Genomic DNA, 21,600 nt, shown 5'->3' with positions numbered 1-21,600 from the left:
GATACCTCATCTTCCGACTCTTGTAAAAGCTCTATAACTAGAACATCAGTCATGCCTATTCTGAATGTAGAGCTGGGGTGGAGGGAGTCCACTGCCCATATAAGAGCGAGGCTTTCATAACCTGTGTAACTTATGAGTATACCAGACCCTGATTTTACAGGGAACCTGAAGTGAGAGAAATATGGAGGCAGCCATCTGCATTCCCTTATAAAGAATGCCATTTGCCTGGCTGTCGTACTGAGCTTTCAGCTTTAGTTTTTTGTGAATCACATACCTGCAGCAAGCATGCAGTCAGCAGAATTAAACCAGAGGTAAATTATCTCATCTGCATGCTCATTCTGGGTTAGTGACTTATCCTATATTATAACCAAAGGTTGAACAAAAACATCTGTGTGCAGCAGCTTAGTGTGGTGGCAGCATAGTGTAAGCAACACAGTTGCGGGGGGCGGCTTAGTGCAGTGGAGCCTTAGTGTGGGTGGCACAGTTGTAGGCAGTGGTGTGGGCGATGGATTAGCATGGTGGCGGCTTACTCTGGGGGGTGCAGCAGTGGGCGTTGGCTAAGGGTGGGTTGCTTAGTGCTTTTGTTTCCTGGTAGCATTAGAGGCAGAGCATCAGCACAGAAGTCTGGCAACTGCCATAGTTTTTTAGCGAATAAAGATGGCAGCCTCCATATTCCTCTCACTTTAGGTTCCCTTTAAAGAGACTCTGTAACAAAATGTTCATCCTTATTTCTTCTATCTTATAAGTTCCTATACCTGTTCTAATGTGCTCTGTCTAACTACAGCCTTTCCTAGTTGCACAGTGGCCGTATTATCTCTGTTATATGATCTAATCTTCTCTCCTCTTTTGGCTCTGTCGGGCTGAGGCAGTCAGACTGGAATGTGCTGTGCTGCTTGTGATTGGCTAGAAGCTATACACACCCTCTCCAGGCCCCCTCCAAGCTCTGCATGACTCACACACTGAGCTATGTCTTTTGTTTGTAAACACTGGAAAAATGGCAATTACAAGCCAGGATTGCAGCAGGGAGAGGCAGAAACAGCACAGATGGGCCCAGGAGAACATAATGAATAGAATGGTATGCTTTTTATTGTAAGAATTTTAGAGTACAGATTCTCTTTAAGCCCTACTTCCAAAAGAAGTAACAGCAATGGAAGCTACACTTTTAAGTAAAGTGCGAAAAGTATGACATTTCTGTCCTCAGAGGCTCCATTGAAGGTAACGCCAGTCAGCCTTTGTTTAATCTTCGCACATTCATAAATTTATCTACAAATGCAGGCAGTGACTGATTCCCTTTAAAATTGATATTTGCTAGATAAAGATATCTTAGAAGATAATTAGCAGGCTAGTTTTCTCAGCAGCTGTTGCATGTGGACATCTGCCAGTTCCATAGAAGATAGTTCAGTCCTGTCTTCTGTGGGCTTTGCAATATGAAGGATGATCTCCTAGCAAGAACAGCAGTGTACGCAAATGATTGCTAGCCATATAGAGAGAACCTCAGCCAGCACCGATATTCCTTTATTTCTGTGGTTGGTCACTTACATTTGCTTATTCTAGATAATTGTATAATTAGAAAGCTGTCATGGTGATTCTGCCATAGTACTAATGCCGCTGACATCTGCAGAATGAAAGCAGTTGGTCTGCTTATAATTTTCACCATGCATTAGCTAACCGCCCAGATAACTTAATTGTTCTGGGCAGCTAATATCAGGTGTTTGACAGTAAATGAATGTAATTATCTTATGCTCTACAATGAAGCATATTTTGGAGCTGTCACAAACAAAATTTAAGACAGAGCCCCACTGGCACAGTGACATATGCTTTGCCTGGAAGAACACAGTAAAATATACTGACCCTGTGGTTGACAATACATTGAGCTGCTGGAGTGCATTCAAGGTAAAGGAATTGGCTGCTATAGTAACATGCCAGTTGTTTGCATTTTACTCAGAGCATTGTTTAGTACAGGCTTCTGTGACAAGGGTGCTTTATATTCAAAACATTGTTTGGATATGTTGTTGATGATGAATAAAAAAATGGGTGAAATTGCTTTTACACATTTTATGAGTATTTTAAGTGTAACTGTCAGGCATAAAATCAAAAATCAATTCTTTATTTTTATCTGGTAAACAAGTAATGAGGATGCTAACCGGGCAATCTAAAAGTTAAAATCGCTATTACTTTTCTTGTTGATAAATGATAATCCCCAGTTTACCTGACTCTTATTTGGTACACACAAAATTTGGTACTCACAAAGGAAGTTGCAGGGCATGCTGGGTTGTCCTTTTTTGCTTCTCTACTTTCCAACACCAACAGACTTAACTAATGCAGCCTAATTTTCCCTCCTGGTTTCCCCTACCACACTTCTTTACCTCTCTCTGATTGGCCAATATTTCTCAGGCTGAGACAATGCATTTTCTATAGTGGAGGGTGGGCAATGCATACACAATCAGGCAGAGGAGAGTAAGGGGGGAAATGACATCAGGATTGGCTTCAAAATAGCCACAGTTAAAATGGGAAATGCTAAGAAGGATTTTTTCTTTTTTTACTGTAGAAAAATCAGTAAAATCAAAATGTGGACAGTGCAATACATGTTACATGTTATGTAAGTAGAGCAAGTATTTATCTACTTATATACGTGTTTTTTTCTGAGATAGTTTGGCTGACAGCTCCTCTTTAAGTAGATGACTTGAACTGTCTCGTTCGTTACATTATTTTTTCCTGATTAGTAGCAACATTGGTATTTGTGCTGTACAGTTTAATAAAGTTATTTAATAGTCATGGGATTCAAAATTTAACATAACACTCCCCTTCCCCCAAGTTGAATTGAGTAAAGTTAGATATCAGCGTAAAGCATCCTTCAATGGAGCATGAGAGCTTGCCTGCACAATCTGTTCATAGTACTGTAGGCAAAATCGGTTTCCTCATACTCAATGGAAGAGGTAAAATTGGCTAATTATTGGCCAATTAAAGTTGGATGTGTGTATCCTTACTTGCAACGCCCTTAAATATGCTATTGTCACCAAATCTGCTAATTTGTGCACCTATTTTTTTCTTCTGGACCTCTGTTTTGACTTTTTGCTTAACTTAAAGAATCCCGCAGGTGTGCGGACTGCCATGGGCACGCACGCACTGGCAGCCATTCTAGCACCTGTTTTATAAATGGGCCTATTTGACTATTCATTAACAAAACATCAGTTAGAAGCCTATTGGATATCTGGTGGCCACTGACCTGATAATTAAGTGGGGCTTTTAGATTCCTCTGAAATAAAAACCCTCCCCTGGTCCTACTGCTTTATGTTTTTTGAGGTAGATAGCCCCACATACCATAACATGAATCAAAGTGCAGAAAACTGGACTAGATTGCTCTGCACCAACCCTCATTTGCAGAGGCTGGTATTCCTGAGAAAACAGATCCCCATGTTTCTGAACTTTTCAGTCTTTCAAGAATACCTGCCTGCATGGAGGAATAAGAGTTTCTGGTGTTTAAATGCATACTGTCACTTTACATTTTAAAACTTTTGTCAGTTTTCTTATGAAAAATAAAATTGTAGATTGAAGCACTGAGATGCTAATGAACTAAACTTCCACTCCCAATTGGTTTATAAACACATGTTCCTGCCAAAGTTTGAATTTGATTTACTAAAAAGTTATGGGGCTTATCGATAAAAAAAATTCTAATTTTAAAAAACGTCTCAATTTTTTCTCTCTTCTTTTTCAAAGGATTATTTTTACAACTTGTGTTTTGTATTCTGCAGATAAGCCTAAAAAAGTGGAGATATTGATTACAATTATTATTCTGAAAAATTGGTGATATTGCTCTTACAACTAGTGATATTGAGTGCCACACTAATTGAGTTAAATAGGCAGATATCCAGGGGTTGGTGCTAAGAATTAAACAAACCCTCTGACTGACCAACACTTTCTTTTTAAGTGACAACTAATATGACTTTTGTATACACACTTACGCCAGCCTCTCATGCCACCATTTTAAACTCGAGTGGGCCCTGCAATATTTTTATATTATAGGGGCTCTGTAACAAAATTTGCAGCCTTATTTCTTCTATCCTATAAGTTCCTATACCGGTTCTAATGTGCTCTGTCTTACTGCAGCCTTTCCTAGTTGCACACTGGCTGTATTATCTCTGTTATATAATCTAATCTTCTTTCCTCTGATGGCTTTTTATCGGGTGCAGGCACTCAGGTAGGAATGTGCTGCTCTGCTTGTGATAGGATAGAAGCTATACACACCCTCTCCACGCCCCCTGCAGGCTCTGTGTGAGTCACAGACTGAGCTCCTCTCAGCCTATCACAAGCTTGTTAGCAGCATGTTTTTTGTTTGTAAACACTGCCTAAAACTGGCAATTACAAGCCAGGATTGCAGCAGGGAGTGGCAGAAACAGCACAGAGGTGCCCAGGAGAACATAATGAATAGAATGGTATGCTTTTTATTGTAAGAATTTTAGAGTACAGATTCTCTTTAAGTAGGGTTTTTTTCCACATGAATGGAAAAAATGCCAAAGAATTTAATTTCCTGTGAAATTGGCCCAATTCAATTCACGTTTTCTCCTAACTTTTCTCCTAGGAGAAAATTTTTCATCTTCTGTGTAAAAATAACTTATGCACTCTGCAATTGAAAAAGTACCAAAAATAGTGGTTTCTCCCTTGCTGGTGTCTTAAAAGGCATTTTATTTATAATGTAAAAATATCACCTAAGAGAAAACTTAGGAGAAAAAGGTGAAATGGATTTGGCCCTATATTGATTTCCTGCCTAAACACATCAGGAGTTAAAGTAGGTATTAAGGGTAAAGGTGGTCATACACTAATAGATGGCCACCAGATTCGACCATCAGACTGATCCCACTCTGACTGTAATCTGATCTGAGATGAATCTATTACTGCCACACACTGTACACAGATTCTCAATACATTTCAGCAATCATTTCCAGTAATGGAGCAATCAGTCCTTTGCTGGATCAGTTCACTGTTGCATAATGGGTGGCTTGCTTTACATTGTGAGCTTAGTTGGGGTAGGATTGTCTCCTCCTCCTGTGTCACTTTATGCAAGTGCTCTCTATAGAGGTCTATATATACATATATCAGTATATTCTCTCTGCCTGTCTATAGCACTCCATGATATTTAAAAAGTACAGGGAGGAACAGCCATTTTGCTCCTCTTCTTGAACGCTATAAACTGTTGGATAAGCCAGTAGTTACTCCATGAGTGAAATTGCTCATTCTGGAACTGTTGCCATTTCTACCTGTGCATGCTGCTTTGCCTTTTCAAACTGCATGGAGACTGTCTCAACTTACTAACCTGTAAGGGGGGCCCCACCTAATCAATCCTGGCACAATAGAACTTTATGTGTGGTGTGATTAATGCGCAGACGAAAGCTGGTTGAATATTGAATAAGCTGATCAGCTATATGTAATTTACATTTGCCTATTATTTAACTACTGCTTTATGGCCATTACCCCTTTTGCACATGGTTTTAATGATACTATTGACTAGTCGGTTTCCTTTCATTGTTGTATACTAGATTTGAGTATGTATATTTCATTAATAAAGTGTCTTTTTGCATGATGAGGTGGCCTTTTGACCTAATTATCCCAGATCTCTTTCTTTTGTTTTAATGGTCAATCACTATCTGTCACTAGAATATGTTACAAAAGTTTCCCATCTCAGGGTTCACAGATGTAACTGCTGGGAAACCGCTTCTCTAGATATTGCTGATGCACATCGATAACTATGCTGTTATTATAACCTTGGTGTTGTTTCTATAAAGCACACATGTAATTTAGCTTTAATTTTTCTCATATTTAGGTAAGCAACAGTGTGGAACAGCCAAGGAAACAGCAGCGTTCTGACCTTAATGGGCCAATCGATAACAACAATGTGTCAGAGGTGAGGAGTTCCCACAGTGATTAACAGGAAGTTTTACATACTGACTTATTATAGATCACATTGTACATGAACCATTAAATATCACAGAAGGAAATATTCTGCATGGAAGGTGGAGGATCATTCGCAGCATACCGTGGCTTAATTTTACTTTGCAGCATCAATAAATATTGAACTTGAGTACAACATAAATCATTTTTTTTTGCTAGGTCAAAAGATTTGTTGATAGAGATCACAGCCTTTACAACTTTTTTAATACACATAGAATTCATCATTTCAAGTTGCTTTGTAAGGCTCCCTGCACACTGCATGCGATTCCGATTTTTAATCATTTTTTACATCCGACTCCGACTTTTAATCGTTACTGCATGCTGCGTTTTCCACTCCGTTTTTATGTTGATTGCATTTAGGGAAAATCGAAATTGCAAATCGGAATCGCAAAACAGATTTGCAGTGTGCAGGGAGCCTTATAGTGATTCATTTGTTCTATCCAGAAAATAGTAACTGGTCTCTTTCTCTTAAAGCAGTGTTTCTCAAACTACTGTATTGTCCAAGTACCTGAGGAGGGATAAGGCAGTGCAGGGCTCAGGACATTTCTGCAGAATTACTTTGCGGTAGAATATACGCACTTTGATGCTGCTACCTGTAACAGACACCAGGGAGAGCATGGTAAAACTACAAGGCTGCATATGGGTATCATTTAGCATTAATTTGAAATGGACGCCTGGAAAAGAGAGCGCCAGATGTAGCTGAGAAACGTAATTTCGGTTATAAAAGGGGACCGGTTATAGCCTAAAAAAATGATAGAGTGCTGGATATAGCTGAGAAAAGTGATTTCAGTTATAAAAGGGTGTGGGATATAGCTAAGAAAGGTGATTTTGGTTATAAAAGGCGTCAGATATAGCCAAGAAAAGTGATTCCTAAGACCTCACTTCTCCCTCCCTAACCCCCCCCCCCCCCCCGGTGGTGCCTAACCCTAACCCCCCCCGGTGGTGCTTGACCCTAAGTCCCCCCTGGTGGTGCCTACCCCTAAGACACCCCCCCCCGGTGGTGCCTAACCCTAAGACCCCTCATATACGTTATTTTGAATTGATATAACCAAATGTATTATAGTTGTAGGAGCATTTCAAGTCAAACAAGTTATTCTGAAAGTATCACCAAGACCAAGTATCATAACTCAAGATTTCCCAGTGGCTTGTAATGATAAACCTCTTGTACCTTTTTTGGTGACAGATTAACTTTCCTATATTAGCAATCCTGGATACAATGAGTACTGGGTACAATCACTCAAAGTTTTCTAGCACTGAAATGATTGTTCTGTAACAATACTATTGTCTGGTTTTATAAAACTCATACGCTACATGCTCTAATGGAGTACTGTACATTTGCCTTGTACTGCATGTCCATAAATATGTCTTCAAAGTGTACCTTGAAGAATTGATATCTCTGTGATAAGCTGCACCCTGATCATTGTTCAGACTGGCTTGTGCTACAGCAAAGAAATTCCCCAGACCTCCTGTTGTTTTTCTTTGCTGTCGCTTCCGTTGCACCAAAGTAGGCACTAGATGGCTTCATGAACTTTATATACAGCTGTCCTTTGAAATGACTGACTTGGGACTTGCTGCATCTAGACTTCTTGTACATCATAACCATCAACACCATTATTATTATTATTATTATTATTTATTATATTTATAAAGCGCCAACATACTACGCAGTGCTGGACAATAAATATATACAATGATACAAGGATGACAGACATAGCAAGGTTATACAACATAGAACAAAGTTATACATGCACATTGTACAAAATACATGATCATGCAATATGGGCTGGTTAGGTAGGCCCAGTAATACAAGTACAGCAGGCTGTCATAGGACAGGAGCACATGATCCTGTATATTACACTAGGGAATGGAGAACCCTGCCAGAAGCTTACAATCGAAGCCTCCGGCTTAGATTGTAATATCCTATTGGGACGAGAGTTTTGTAGGTATTTACCATTGCCAAAGTCATAGGACCAATAAGATTCCAAGACACTGTTTAGAGTTAGATTCTTCCAAGACTCTTTATTAGCATTGAAAATGTTCCTGTTTTAATTATTCCTTGTTTTAAGCCTTTCACCTTCTTCCCATGGCTATAATCTTCACCTTCTGTTTTTATTTTTTAATTAATAAATACAGTTCTTATTTAACTGTGCTGAAAAGCCATATGAAAAGAATAAAACAAGCTAGAACTGCTAGTTTTATGACCTGTTCTGCTTATTTATTCAGTAGGCTATACAGTGTTTTAGTGTTTTTAGAGTGAAGCAGTAATAAAGTGGCTAGAAAGTCATTATTTCTGCACTGGAGAGTAGTTAAGCTTGGTGACAGGTAAAATAAATTTAGATTCTTATAGTAGAAGAAAAAAAATAAGTGTAGCAATAACGGAGTGACTTTCTAAGTAATGATAAAGGTGATAATGCAAATGTACTTAGCCCAGGCAACATATAGTATAACATTTCCATATTAAATGTATATGCGGATTGCGGAACAGCAATGATGCCTATGAACCACTCAAGGAAAATAAATGACTATTAATGTAAGCTAAGTGTTTGGCTTCTCGTATTTAGTAGAGATGTTGCAAACATCAAATTTTCCATTCGCGAACAGTGAATGTGCACTTCCACAAATGTTCGCAAGTATGCGAACTCAGCAAACCGCCATAGACTTCAATGGGCAGGCGAATTTTACAACCTATAAAGACTGTTTCTGGCCACAGAAGCGATGAAGAAGTTGTTTGAAGGGGTCTAACACCTGGACTGTGGCATGCAAGAGGGAGATGCGTGCCAAACGTCCCACCAAAAATTAGGGAGTTGACGCAGTCGTGTTTGAATCGCTAAAGGGCAGAAATCCCATTACGTTCCTACAAATAATGCACTGGAGTGGTACTCTGTGCCTGCAACTTAATGTGGCCACAATAGAAGTAGTGTGCACAGCTCTGGGTGTCATTGGGCTGTGGGGTGTCACACACACAGAAATGCAATAATACTATAAGAATACAGTGAAAAAGAATGCACTGGAGTGGTACTCTGGGTGTCAGTGGGCTGTGGAGTGTCGCACACACAAAAAAACACAGGACACCGATGCACTAACCCTCAAAAGGGCTATTTGGGGTGCTTTCAGCAAGTAGTCTGTGAGGAACAAGAACACAGGCCTATTTAATGCTTTCCTTACCTATCCCTAAGTATATGCAGCAAGTCTGACACTGCTTTCACTACCACTGCAGCCAGAGAATGAATCCAACATGGCCGCCGCAACTGCCTTTTAATAGGGGGTGGGGATCCAGGAGGGGGTGCTAGCTGATTAGCTGCCATGGGTCTGCTGACTGTGAGGTAAGGGGTCAAAGTTTAGCTCAATGATGATGTATAGGGGGCCGGTCGAACGCGCCAAATGTTTGCGAACAGTTCGGGCCATCTCTAGTATTTAGCCAGTTTATGGTAAGATATTGAGTTTTCATTACCAGAAATTTACACTATGTGCAGATCAACACCATATTCTAGTAGACAATAAAAATCAGCTTAGGTTAAATTAGACCGAAACTGCAAATTTGGATGCAGGAGGTGTTGGGGAATTTTGGGAGCTGCCATAGGTGCCCATGCTAAATGTAGCGATTACTGGTTACAGACAAAAATGTGGACCCAAAAAAACTAGCAGGCACCAGAGGCCCTCAAGCAAAAAAGTGACGGTGAAGTTCTGCTACTGTTAATCTCTCCTTATATTTGTGGGATATGGGAGAAAATCAGAGCACCAGTGTAACCCCACACATACAGTGGGAGAACAGAGAGACAAAGTGAGCATTGCCACATCACAGTACACTGGGTGGGTAGTAATATGTCACAGGTATCTAAATGTCCCCAACAAAGCAATTATTTTTTTAATTTTTCATCCATTACATGCCTTATCAGTTCCTGCTGCTCATATGTGAAAATAATCTCCACTATAGCGTGTTCCTTTTTGAAAATGGGGTCAGAGGAGCTTCAACAGTCTGGTCTAGACCCCTTACTGGACTATGTTGTGCCTTCTGCATAGTTGTGAAAGAGGGGCATGCCTGCACTGCCTTACAAAAGAGCATAGGCTGCTCAGTGAAGTTGCATGCAACGCATTCTTCTTGTTTATTTGTATGCGGGTTTTTTTAATGTCCTGAACAAGTTTAAGACATTTTATATTCAAAGGAAACAAAATCAGTAAGTATACCAAGTTGGATTGCCATCACTTTGTTGATCAATTTCAGGATGGGAGAGTACAATCACCCAGGCAGCAACCAGGCAGCTGGTTTGAATCCCAGCCTGAGCACTATCTGCACAGAGTTAGTATGTTCTCCCTGTTTCTGTGTGGGTTTCCTCTGGGCACCACGGTTCCTGCCACATCCCAAAAACATACAGATAAGTTAATTGGCTTCCCCCTAAATTGGCCCTAGACTACGATACATACACTACATGATACATACATAGTATATTGGCTTGTCACTAACTGTTGCTCAGTGGGGCTCACAATCTAATCCCTACCATAGTCATATGTCTATGTACAGCGCTGCGGAAGATGTTGGAGCTATATAAATACTACATAATAATAATAATAATAGTCGTAAAGCCATATCCTATTCACTTTTTGACTGAATTTTCTCCAAGTACATATTTTCATAGATTACTTATAAAATATTTTTTAAGCTCCCATCATGCCACAAATGGCTCAAAATGAGTTTGATATTACCTTTTTTACCTGCTTTGTTGTACTTTTTCAATGCCTAAGTACTGAAAAATTACTTTTTAGATAAGATGAAAAATTATCTTCTTGGAGTAAAGTAGGATGTGACCCATTGGGTCAACTCTTTAGATCATCCTCACTCATTTGTCATTGTTCATTAACCTCCCTGGCGTTCTATTAAAATCGCCAGGGAGGCTGCGGGAGAGTTTTTTTTAATAAAAAAAAACTATTTCATGCAGCCAACTGAAAGTTGGCTGCATGAAAGCCCACTAGAGGGCGCTCCGGATCCGCGCCTCCGGCGATCAAAAGTAACAAGGAAGGCCTTCCTTGTTTCGCTTTCCTCGTCGCCATGGCGACGAGCGGAGTGACGTCATGGACGTCAGCCGACGTCCTGACGTCTGCCGCCTTCGATCCAGCCCTTAGCGCTGGCCGGAACTGTTTGTTCCGGCTGCGCTGGGCTCGGGCGGCTGGGGGGACCCTCTTTCGCCGCTGCTCGCAGCGGATCGCGGATCGCCGCAGAGCGGCGGCGATCAGGCAGCACACGCGGCTGGCAAAGTGCCGGCTGCGTGTGCTGCTTTTTATTTGATAGAAATCGGCCCAGCGGGGCCTGAGGAATCCTCCTGCGCAGATTACCCTGAGCTGAGCTCGGGATAACCGGCAAGGGGGTTAAAGTAAATAGTGAAGCATTGCATTACTCACACTATTTTCATGTATGGTGAAGCTGTTTTAGAGAACATTCTTTTGGAAATGTCAATCATGTGACCAAGAGATCTGTGCAGGCCCGTTTCTAGGGCCGTGCGGCCCGTGCCGCCGCCCGGGGCGCTGTTGGGAGGTGGGCGCTGAAATGGAGGGGGGAGCCGGAGCCGCTGGGAGGGCAGCCCGACCTCTCCCTCCCTCTCCTGGGCCGCCCTCTGTGCTCCCCCCTCAGATGCAGAGCGCAGCAGCAGCAGCCAGGAAGGAAGCGCTGTAAACAACATACCTCCCTGCGTTCCAAGCGCTGCTCTCTCGCCGCCGGTCTCTTCCTCTCTGCCGCCTATACGATGATGCACACGCTGGTTCCGGCTAACAGGAACCAGCGTGTGCATCATCGTATAGGCAGAGAGGAAGAGACCGGCGGCTAGAGAGCAGCGCTTGGAACACAGGGAGGTATGTTGTTTACCACGCTTCCTCCCTGGCTGCTGCTGCTGCGCTCTGCATCTGAGGGGGGAGCACGGAGGGCAGCCCAGGAGAGGGAGGGAGAGGTCGGGCTGCCCTCCCTCCGGCTCCCCCCTCCATTATGGGGGACAGCTACCTATCTAACCTACCCTGGGGGCACCTACCTAATCTAACCTACGCTGGGGGGCACCTACCTAATCTAACCTACGCTGGGGGGCAGCTACCTTTCTAACCTATACTGGGGGGCACCTACCTAATCTAACCTACCCTGGGGGGCACCTACCTAATCTAACCTACCCTGGGGGGCACCAATCTAATCTAACCTATACTGGGGGGCAGCTACCTAATCTAACCTACGCTGGGGGGCACCTACCTAATCTAACCTACGCTGGGGGGCACCTACCTATCTAACCTATACTGGGGGGCACCTACCTATCTAACCTACCCTGGGGGGCACCTACCTAATCTAACCTACGCTGGGGGGCACCAACCTAATCTAACCTATACTGGGGGGCAGCTACCTAATCTAACCTACGCTGGGGGGCACCTACCTATCTAACCTACACTGGGGGGCACCTACCTAATCTAACCTACACTGGGGGGCACCTACCTAATCTAACCTACACTGGGGGGCACCTACTTAATCTAACCTACGCTGGGGGGCAGCTACCTAATCTAACCTATGCTGGGGGGCAGCTACCTAATCTAACCTATGCTGGGGGGCAGCTACCTAATCTAACCTATACTGGGGGGCACCTACCTAATCTAACCTACACTGGGGGGCACCTACCTAATCTAACCTACACTGGGGGGCACTTACTTAATCTAACCTACACTGGGGGGCACCTACTTAATCTAACCTACGCTGGGGGGCAGCTACCTAATCTAACCTATACTGGGGGGCAGCTACCTAATCTAACCTATACTGGGGGGCAGCTACCTAATCTAACCTATACTGGGGGGCAGCTACCTAATCTAACCTATACTGGGGGGCACCTACCTAATCTAACCTATACTGGGGGGCAGCTACCCATCTAACCTATACTGGGGGGCACCTACCTATCTAACCTATGCTGGGGGCAACTATTCTGGCTACCTATATTAGAGGCACCCACCTAGCTAACCTGTACTGGGGCACCTACCTAACTAACTTATACCGGGGGCGCCTGCCTATCTAACCTATACTGGGGGCAACTATACTGGCTACCTATACTGGAGGCACCTACCTGGCTAACCTATAGCGGGGGCAACTATACTGGCTCACCTATGCCTGGCTACCTATACTGGGGTACCTATCCTTGGCTACCTATACTGGGGGGACCTATACTAAGTGCAACTAGACCTGGCTAACCTATACTGCGGGCAACCTATACTGCGGGGGGGGCGCAATTTTTACACACTCGCCCTGGGTGCATTTTAGCCTAGAAACTGCACTGGATCTGTGCATAAAGTATAGCACTATAGAGCTTCCAGCAGAGTGGTATTCTCTTTCTTAGCACACACCCATCACCTGACCTCCTCCTCCTCCTCCTCCCTCTGCACCCTGTCCTGTAGGGAGTAGATGGGTGGGGTTTGCATTATATTCCAAGGAAATGACTTGCTGGTTAACTCTCTGAACTTTTCCATGACTACTTCCTGCAGGTGATGATATTGATTCAAAGAAATAATGTTTTAAACTCAGTACATTTACATTTTTTCTGTGGTACATTATTCTGAGTTCTGCATACACATTTTATACATTTTTAAAGGAAACCTGTAATCTAGGCTGAGGGGCAGAAGGAGAAACAAAGGATTGGGGGATCCAGGGGGCAGAGGGAGATAGTGGAAGCAGAGGGACACACAGTGGTGGCATATTGGGGGGCATTAAAGGCACAGGGGGATAAAGGTGAAACAGAGAGGGAAACAGGAGGCACAGGAGAGCATAGAGAAGGTACAGGGGACAGAGATGGCAGTATTTCAACTCATGGACAGAATTGGTTTAAAAATGAACCTAAAGGTCCTATCTCGTTTATTAACTGGAGACTACCTGTATCTAAGTTGATCCATGACCTAAAGGGGCTATAAGGTGGATAACAATTTTGCCAACCGTTCTCAATAAATGATTCATATAAGTGTTCTCCTTTCCTATAAATTGTACAGTGCATGCCTATTTGTTGTCGGCTCTTGAATGCATAATTTGATACTTATCTACACGGATCCTTATTTGCCATGTAGCTAACTAATGATAATGTACGTTTTAAGGCTAAGGCTGAAGTGAGTTGATATTTATTTCAGAACAGGCTGTGCAATATATCATGTATTCCTACCGCAAGACAGAAATATATTGCAGATGAGGGACAGGCTTGCATTCCCAGTTGATCACTAAAACTTTGGAATGAAGGTCAGTGAACAGCTCTGTTAAATATAAATCTCTCCTTCTCTGTGGGGACCTGAGAGATATGGCAACATTTTGTACAAAATATCTCCCATGGATCATTACAGAGTAATTGCATCAAATTAAATTCTATGCTGACCAAATGGCTCACTGCATTGCTTGAGATTTAGTCCATTGGCTCTAGCCATCTATAATCAGCAGTTATTGCATGCTCTACAAATTAAATGTTCTCACTCAGTTATGTATATGCACAATAGAGCTGTTTAATTTTGCTTTCCGACATTGATGCTATTTTTGATTTCTTGCAGCAGACCAAGAAAGCAGCGTCATTTCCAAGTTTTGTGGATGGTAAGTACAGGGGTTTTTTTTGTTTTAATTACAGCAGATGTATTTCATTTTATGTGTGTCCATGGTCAAAACATGTATGTGTTGTATCAACAAAGATAGTATGGGCAGCATGGTGACGTAGTGTAGTGATTAGCGCTCTTGCCTTGCAGTGCTGGATCCCTGGTTCGAATCCCAGCCATGTCAACATATGCACGGAGTTTGTATTTTCTCCCCGTGTCTGGGTGTGTTTCCTCTGGGCACTCCGGTTTCCTCTCACATCCCAAAACATACAGATAAGTTAATTGGCTTCCCTCTAAATTGGCCCTAGACTATGATACATACACTACAAAATAGATACATAGACATATAACTGTGGTAGGGATTAGATTGTTAATCCCTTCTGAGGGACAGTTGATGGACAAGACAATATACTCTGTGCAGTTAAATAAATAGTAAACACCTGAGTATTAGTGCAATAGCTCCAAGAGGGTCCTTCTCTGAACATGGCTTCTGAATATGTTCCCATCTCCCTTTCATGCGAATGCTTTTAGAAAACTGTCATATTTGGTGGTGTTGCGGCTGAGTGGATAGCACTGTTATCTTGCAGTGCTAGGGTCCCAGATCTGAATCTCAGCCAGGACACTATCTGCATGCAGTTTGCATTTTCTTCTATGTAAATGCGGGTTTCCTCCATTCAAAAATTACTGCTGAATTAATTGTCTTTCCCTCAGATTTGATTTAGATCCTGGTTAGAACTTTTTACTCTGGAAGGGGTTAGATTGTGAGCTCATTCAGGTGTTGGTTGAGGTACAGTTAGTTAATACATAAACTGTTCAGTGTAGTCTGTAAAGAATTGCAGAACATGCTAATATTAATCATAATGATAATTCAAATATGAATGAATATAATTGTTATTTCTGACTGTAATGGCAGAGTTGAGTGTGAACTGTAAGAGTAGGGATGAACGAATCTGCCAAAAACAGATTTGCAAAAAAGTTTGTAAAATCAGCCCATCTCTGCAAAGCTTTGTGAATCTGTAGACGAATAGGCAACATGATCTTTTTAGGAAAATACTGTACATGTGTGTGACACAGAATTTAGCAATAATGAACATTTATACATGTGCAAATGTACACAATATTAACCTTTAAGGTAATAGAACTAATGCACAATCACGTGCAAACTTGCACAATATTACCCTTTACAGTAACTTTGAGAATAAACAATTATGTATAATAATAATATTAACATTTACATTAACAGTAGTAGCACATAGTAAATGTGCAAGAAGGCAACATTAGGATAGCACTAATGCAGAATTATGTACACATGTGCACAATATGAATCTTTAAGATAACAGCACTTACACATCCAAAAGGCAAATCCACATCCAAAAGGCAAATCCACACAGTGGTATAGCAGCAATGACAGTGATTGACTACCTTTGTGTAATGTGTAGAGCCAGAAAACTATTCACTATTACTGTCCCTATACCCTGACACTGTCAGTACAGTACAACTCTCCTTGTCTCTCTCTCTACCTACTGGAAGTTGAAAAGTTAAAGGCAGTGAAAACAGGAATCAGAATGTGAAAACCCTCCCACTCTCTTCTTTATAAAGGGAAGAAGATATCTTAATTCCAGTAGGTTGATAGAAGCAGGTGCTATATGGTCTTGATTCATTTGCAAGAATACATTGGAACACTCTATTTGATTTAGAAAAGGAAATAAAACACTTTTCCCCCAAAATTTGCCTCTAAAGGTGGCAATTAATCAGGCGACTTGGCGGACGATCGACCATCCAATTCGATTATTATAATCAAATTGGATGAAAGTCGGTGCCGCCAAGTGCATGCCCGACCAACAAAGTGACCAATTTCCATCCCGGAATTGGCCACTTTGTCGATAGCGCATGCTGCATAATGTCGGTCCAAAGTTCGTTGGCCGGGTGTGTGGCAGGAACGGCATGCAATTTCCCAAAGATCGACGCAACCATCCACCACCTCACCTCTGTGCCAAAGAGTATACAATACTTGTCCGCAGCAGGAATTGACAGAAAGACTGCCAGAATTGTCCTCTTTTTTTTGCAATTAGTGTCATTTTAAAAATTAAAAGTAGCGCAGAATATTTATAGGGTGAGATTTCCCACCTACTGTCATCTCTTACTGTAGTCATTGATGGCAATACAAAAGGACAGAATTGTGTATGCAAGACATTCACAGTATGACAGACATTATGAATGTAAAGTGGTGTTTTGGGGTATCTGAACATTCTCATAAGGAAAGGAACAGTTTCCAAGAACCCTGCACCTATAGTGATTCACATGGTGCTCTGTACTCCACATCCCTGCACTTACCAGTCCTCTCTAGAGTAAACTGATTTTATTGCTAAGGAAAACTAGATATTGACTTCCTTTATAACCCTACTCTTTCTCTCCAACTTTTATGTTGTATTTATTTATTTATTTTTAGTGTAGCTGAAACTAAAATCTCTGGACTTGAACTCAGTCTGCTAAAGCATATTCTTATTTACAAATTTAACATTTATGGTGTTTCTTGTATAAAATGTTTTAACCATTTTAATTTACTTGAACAATCAAATGAGTGGATATAAGAACAGCTGCGCCTCTATGAACACGAGTCAGTAGATATGTTAGCCGTGTTAAATGGTACTCTTGTATAAGCATGCATATTATTATTAAGCTTTATTTATAAAGCACTAACATATTGCACAGCACTGTACAATAGATAGGGGAGACATTAAACCATGTTATAAAGGGATATCATAGCGTACAAAAATATTATACAAGAGAGTGATGTAACAATGTAGGGATAAGTATAGCAGATGAGTCATTGAGTTGATATAATGGTGGAAAAGAGTACACAGGGAGGAGGGCACTGCCAAATAGGTTTACAATCTAAGGGGTGGGGGAGAAGGACACATAAAAGGAGGTGGGGTGTAAGTACAACAGAGTGGGATGGAGTTATTAAGATGACGGGTAAGCAGTGGTGAACAGATGGGTCTTTAAGGTCTGCTTGAATGAGTTGCAGGTGGGAGACTGATGGGGAGGGAGATCCATAGAGTAGGGGCTGCTTTTAAGAAGTCCTGGTGCCTGGCAAGTGAGGCCAGGGGTGGACATCCTTAGTTTTCTTAGGGTATATGTGTTATTTCACTGCACGCGAGGAATGATTAAGAGCTTGTTCACACTAATGGTGGCCATACCCGATACAATAAAAACGTTCGATTTTCCTGTTTATTCGATCTTAATTATCGAATCGAATGAAAGTTGAAAATGTTTTTTTTTAATCAAGAAATTCGAACAATTATCCCGTTTTTTTCGAGAAAAATCTGATCAGACATGCTGGAAAAATCTTTATATTTGATCTAATGGAATAATCGAACTAAATTAGCTAATCGACAAAAAAAAAAAATTGTACCTTGTATGGCCACTTAAGAGTGTTTTCTTTTTTTTAAGTGCTGCTTAAAGGATACCCAAAGTGACATGTGACATGATGATATAGACATGGGTATGTACAGTGCCTAGCACACAAATACCAATGCTGTGTTACTTTCTTTTCTTTCTCTGCTTGAAAAAGTTAAAAATATCGTGTATGTAAGTGGCTGACTCAGTCCTGACAGGAAGTAACTACAGTGTGACCCTCACTGATAAGAAATTCCCCTTTTTATCTCTTTCTTGCTTTCAGAAACCATTTTCTGCTAAGAAAGTGTTTTATAGTTGGTATTTCTTATCAGTGAGGGTCACACTGTAGTCACTTCCTGTCTGAGTCAGGACTTAGTCAGCCACTTACGTACCTGATATTTAACTCTTTCAGGCAGAGAAAGAAGAAAAGGAACACAGCATAGTTATTTGTGTGCTAGGCACTGTACATACCCCATGTCTATCTCATCATGTCACATGTCAGTTCGGGTATCCTTTAAAAACGCTTCTGCAATGTTGCTGTATGTGAATGTTCTCACATGAGCGATAAGCTTTCCATCCAATCGCAAATGTGGGTCCTGCACCATTTTCTTAGCATTTGCAATTCAATAGAAAAGATAGGAAAATCGCTAAGCACTTGAAAAAGCTTTTTGGAAAGCAACTTTCCAAGCGCTTTTAATGAATAAATACATTGTATTTATTCAATTCCGGGGCAAAGAGTTCACTTCCTGACTAACGTCAGGAAGTGAAAAAAACAATGGTACACAAAAGCATTTTTCTAAGCGCAAATTGCTCTGTAAGCGCTTAGAAAAGCACTTTCAAAATCACTCAATAAATTGCTCAGCGCTTGCGATAGCGCTGGTTATTTATAATGTGAACAAGGTCTTAATGTGTGTAAGTCTTTATATTATGCATCTTCTATATTGGCTTGTGTTCTTGTGGGCTGCACACCTGTTAAGAGTGTACAGTGATCATAGCCATAATATACTAGGTAGAGTATATGTGTGGAGTGCTGTATGTATTTGTTTTTGTCTGAACCCAAACTCTTTATTGGGTTAGTGCTAATATGTTGTTGCTGCTGTCTCAGGCATCGGCGTGTGTCTTAAACCACTATCACAAACATATTGTAATATTTAAAATACAAAAATGCACTGTAAATTACTTTTCTCCTATGTTATTGTTGCGTGCAGTAGGTTCCTCCTCATAGGGCATTCTTAGGCCACATACACACATCAAACCATAGTCTTTTGAAAATGAAAGATCACAGACCAATTTTACCCCCTTCCATGTAGTATGAGAGCCATACCTTCACAGTCTTTTCTATGGAGCTGAACTCCCCATCAGAAAAAAAATCTTTGCAAGATGCTGCACACACAGATGCTGTACAGACACAAAAGATCAGTATCTGCCAAAGATCTGTTCCTGCCAAAGATCCGTTCCTGCAAATTGCATTCATAGTCTATGAGATCTGCAGATCATCATACACACCTTGTTTAACTGACATTTATCTGCAGATCAGACAATCATCTGCAGATCTGAAAATCCATCCTGGTGGATCTGATCTGCAGATGTCTGTTAAACAAGGTGTGTATGATGATCTGCAGATATCATAGACTATTAATGCATTTTGCAGGAACTGATCTTTTGCAGGAACAGACCCTTTGCAGATACTGATCTTTTGAATGTCTACAGCATCTTTGTGTGCAGCATCTTGCAAAGATTTCTGTCTGATGGGGAGTTCAGCTCCATAGAATACACTGTGTAGATATGGCTCTCATACTACATGGAAGGGGGTAAAATTGGTCTGTGATCTTTCATTTTCAAAAGACTATGGTCTGATGTGTGTATGTAGCCTAAGGCCACATACACACATCAGACTATAGTCTTTGGAAAATGAAAGATCACAGACCAATCTTACCACCCTTCATGTAGTATGAGAGCCATACCTTCCCAGTCTTTTCTATGAAGCTGAACTCCCCATCAGAAAAAATCTTTGCAAGATGCTGCACACACAGATGCTGTACAGACACAAAAGATCAGTAGCTGCAAAAGATCTGTTCCTGCCAAAAATCCATTCCTGCAAATTGCAATGATAGTCTATGAGATCTGCAGATCAGCATACACACATGATTTAACTGACATTCATCTGCAGATCAGATCCACCAGGATGGATTTTCAGATATGCAGATCTGCAGATGAATGTCAGTTAAATCATGTGTGTATGATGATCTGCAGATCTCATAGACTATCATTGCAATTTGCAGGAATGGATTTTTGGCAGGAACAGATCTTTTGCAGATACTGATCTTTTGTGTCTGTACAGCATCTGTGTGTGCAGCATCTTGCAAAGATTTTTTCCTGATGTGGAGTTCAGCTCCATAGAAAAGACTGTGTAAAGTATGGCTCTCATACTACAGGAAGGGTGGTAAGATTGGTCTGTGATCTTTCATTTTCCAAAGACTATGGTCTGATGTGTGTATGTGGACTTAGTATCTCCTTAATTCTTTACAAAAGCAATTCCTGGAAAGGATTTATACTACGATGCCGGCCAGTTTGCCTACTCATTTGGACACAATTTTGGCAGTTTGATTGAGCAACCAATTTTCAGTTAGCCCTATCCCCCACGAGGAGACGGGCTAGTCAAAAACCCATCAGCTCTGTCAGATTTTTACTGTCCAGAGTAATTGACGGCAGCATAGGAAAAAGTCACTCATAGTGCAATTTGCGTTGCGAGGAAGGTACTTCTTGCAAGAATGTGTACAAATGTATTTTAAATGTTACAGTTTTTCGGAATTGTAGTACTTTAAAGGGACCCTGAGCACTAATTAAAGTGAAATTGGGATTTACCTGGGGCTTCCTCCAGCCCACCGTAGGCCACAAGATCCCTCCTGGTCCCGGCTGGCGGCTATGTTATTATACAACTTCAGCCTGAAGTCGTCAGGGCTGCTTCCCACTTTGACTATATGTGTAATCACGCCGGCCGGCTATGCATCATCACGCCGGTCAGCGTGAGAGTCCTACGCATGCGCGGTTCAATATTCGAGAACCGCGCATGGGTGATTACGCATATAGTCAAAGCGGGAAGCAACCCTCAGGCTGAAGTCGTCTAATAACGGAGCCACCAGCCTGGACCAGCAGAGGAGCCAGGAGGACGCCGGGGGATATCACGGCCTATGGTGGGCTTGAGGAAGCCCCAGGTAAGTCCCAATTTTATTTTTAACTAGCTGGTTGCCCGGCGTTGCCCGGGAATGTATTTGGCTAGTGTTGGCTCCGCCCACTTTTTCTAACTCTAACACACAATTACTCAATGACCAAGTTTGTGAGCTTTGCGGTCTTTGGAATCAATAATTTGCATTGAAATGAAAAAAATCTGATTGGCTGTTTGTGGCTCCACCCCCTTTTCTGAATTTAAACCCCAGGCAGTCACCCAATGACCAACTGTAGCAGGTTTGAGGCCTGTGCCATTAACAGTGCAAGAATGGCAGCAATTAAATATTCCCCTTGAGAAGCAATAGGTGAAGTTTGATTCACTTTTGTAGGCTCCACCCACTTTTCTGAATATTAAACCCAGTCACCCAGTGACCAACTGTGCAAAGTTTGAGAACCCTGCCATTAACAGTGTAAGAATGGCTGCAGCATACATTTTCCCAGTGAAATTTGTATTTG

At 41.6% G+C, this 21,600-nt stretch overlaps 1 protein-coding gene across 4 annotated transcripts in view; it reads left to right on the top strand.

The window, feature by feature from the left end:
• Positions 1 to 21,600, top strand: part of APBA2 (amyloid beta precursor protein binding family A member 2) — a 453,336-nt gene that overhangs the window by 245,867 nt on the left and 185,869 nt on the right. For 2 of the 4 annotated variants that reach the window (XM_068275575.1, XM_068275573.1), the window contains exons 4-5: positions 5,819 to 5,899; positions 14,482 to 14,518. In XM_068275575.1, the coding sequence (XP_068131676.1) occupies positions 5,819 to 5,899; positions 14,482 to 14,518 (118 nt within the window). Of the gene's footprint in view, positions 1 to 5,818; positions 5,900 to 14,478; positions 14,519 to 21,600 lie in introns of all 4 variants that reach the window. The other 2 variants (XM_068275574.1, XM_068275571.1) reach the window with 1 other exon arrangement.

The sequence above is a fragment of the Hyperolius riggenbachi genome, chromosome 3 (assembly GCF_040937935.1).
Source record: "Hyperolius riggenbachi isolate aHypRig1 chromosome 3, aHypRig1.pri, whole genome shotgun sequence".
Lineage (NCBI taxonomy): Eukaryota > Metazoa > Chordata > Amphibia > Anura > Hyperoliidae > Hyperolius > Hyperolius riggenbachi.
Note: the sequence above shows the minus strand (reverse complement) of the source record. Positions and strands in the feature narration are given on the sequence as shown.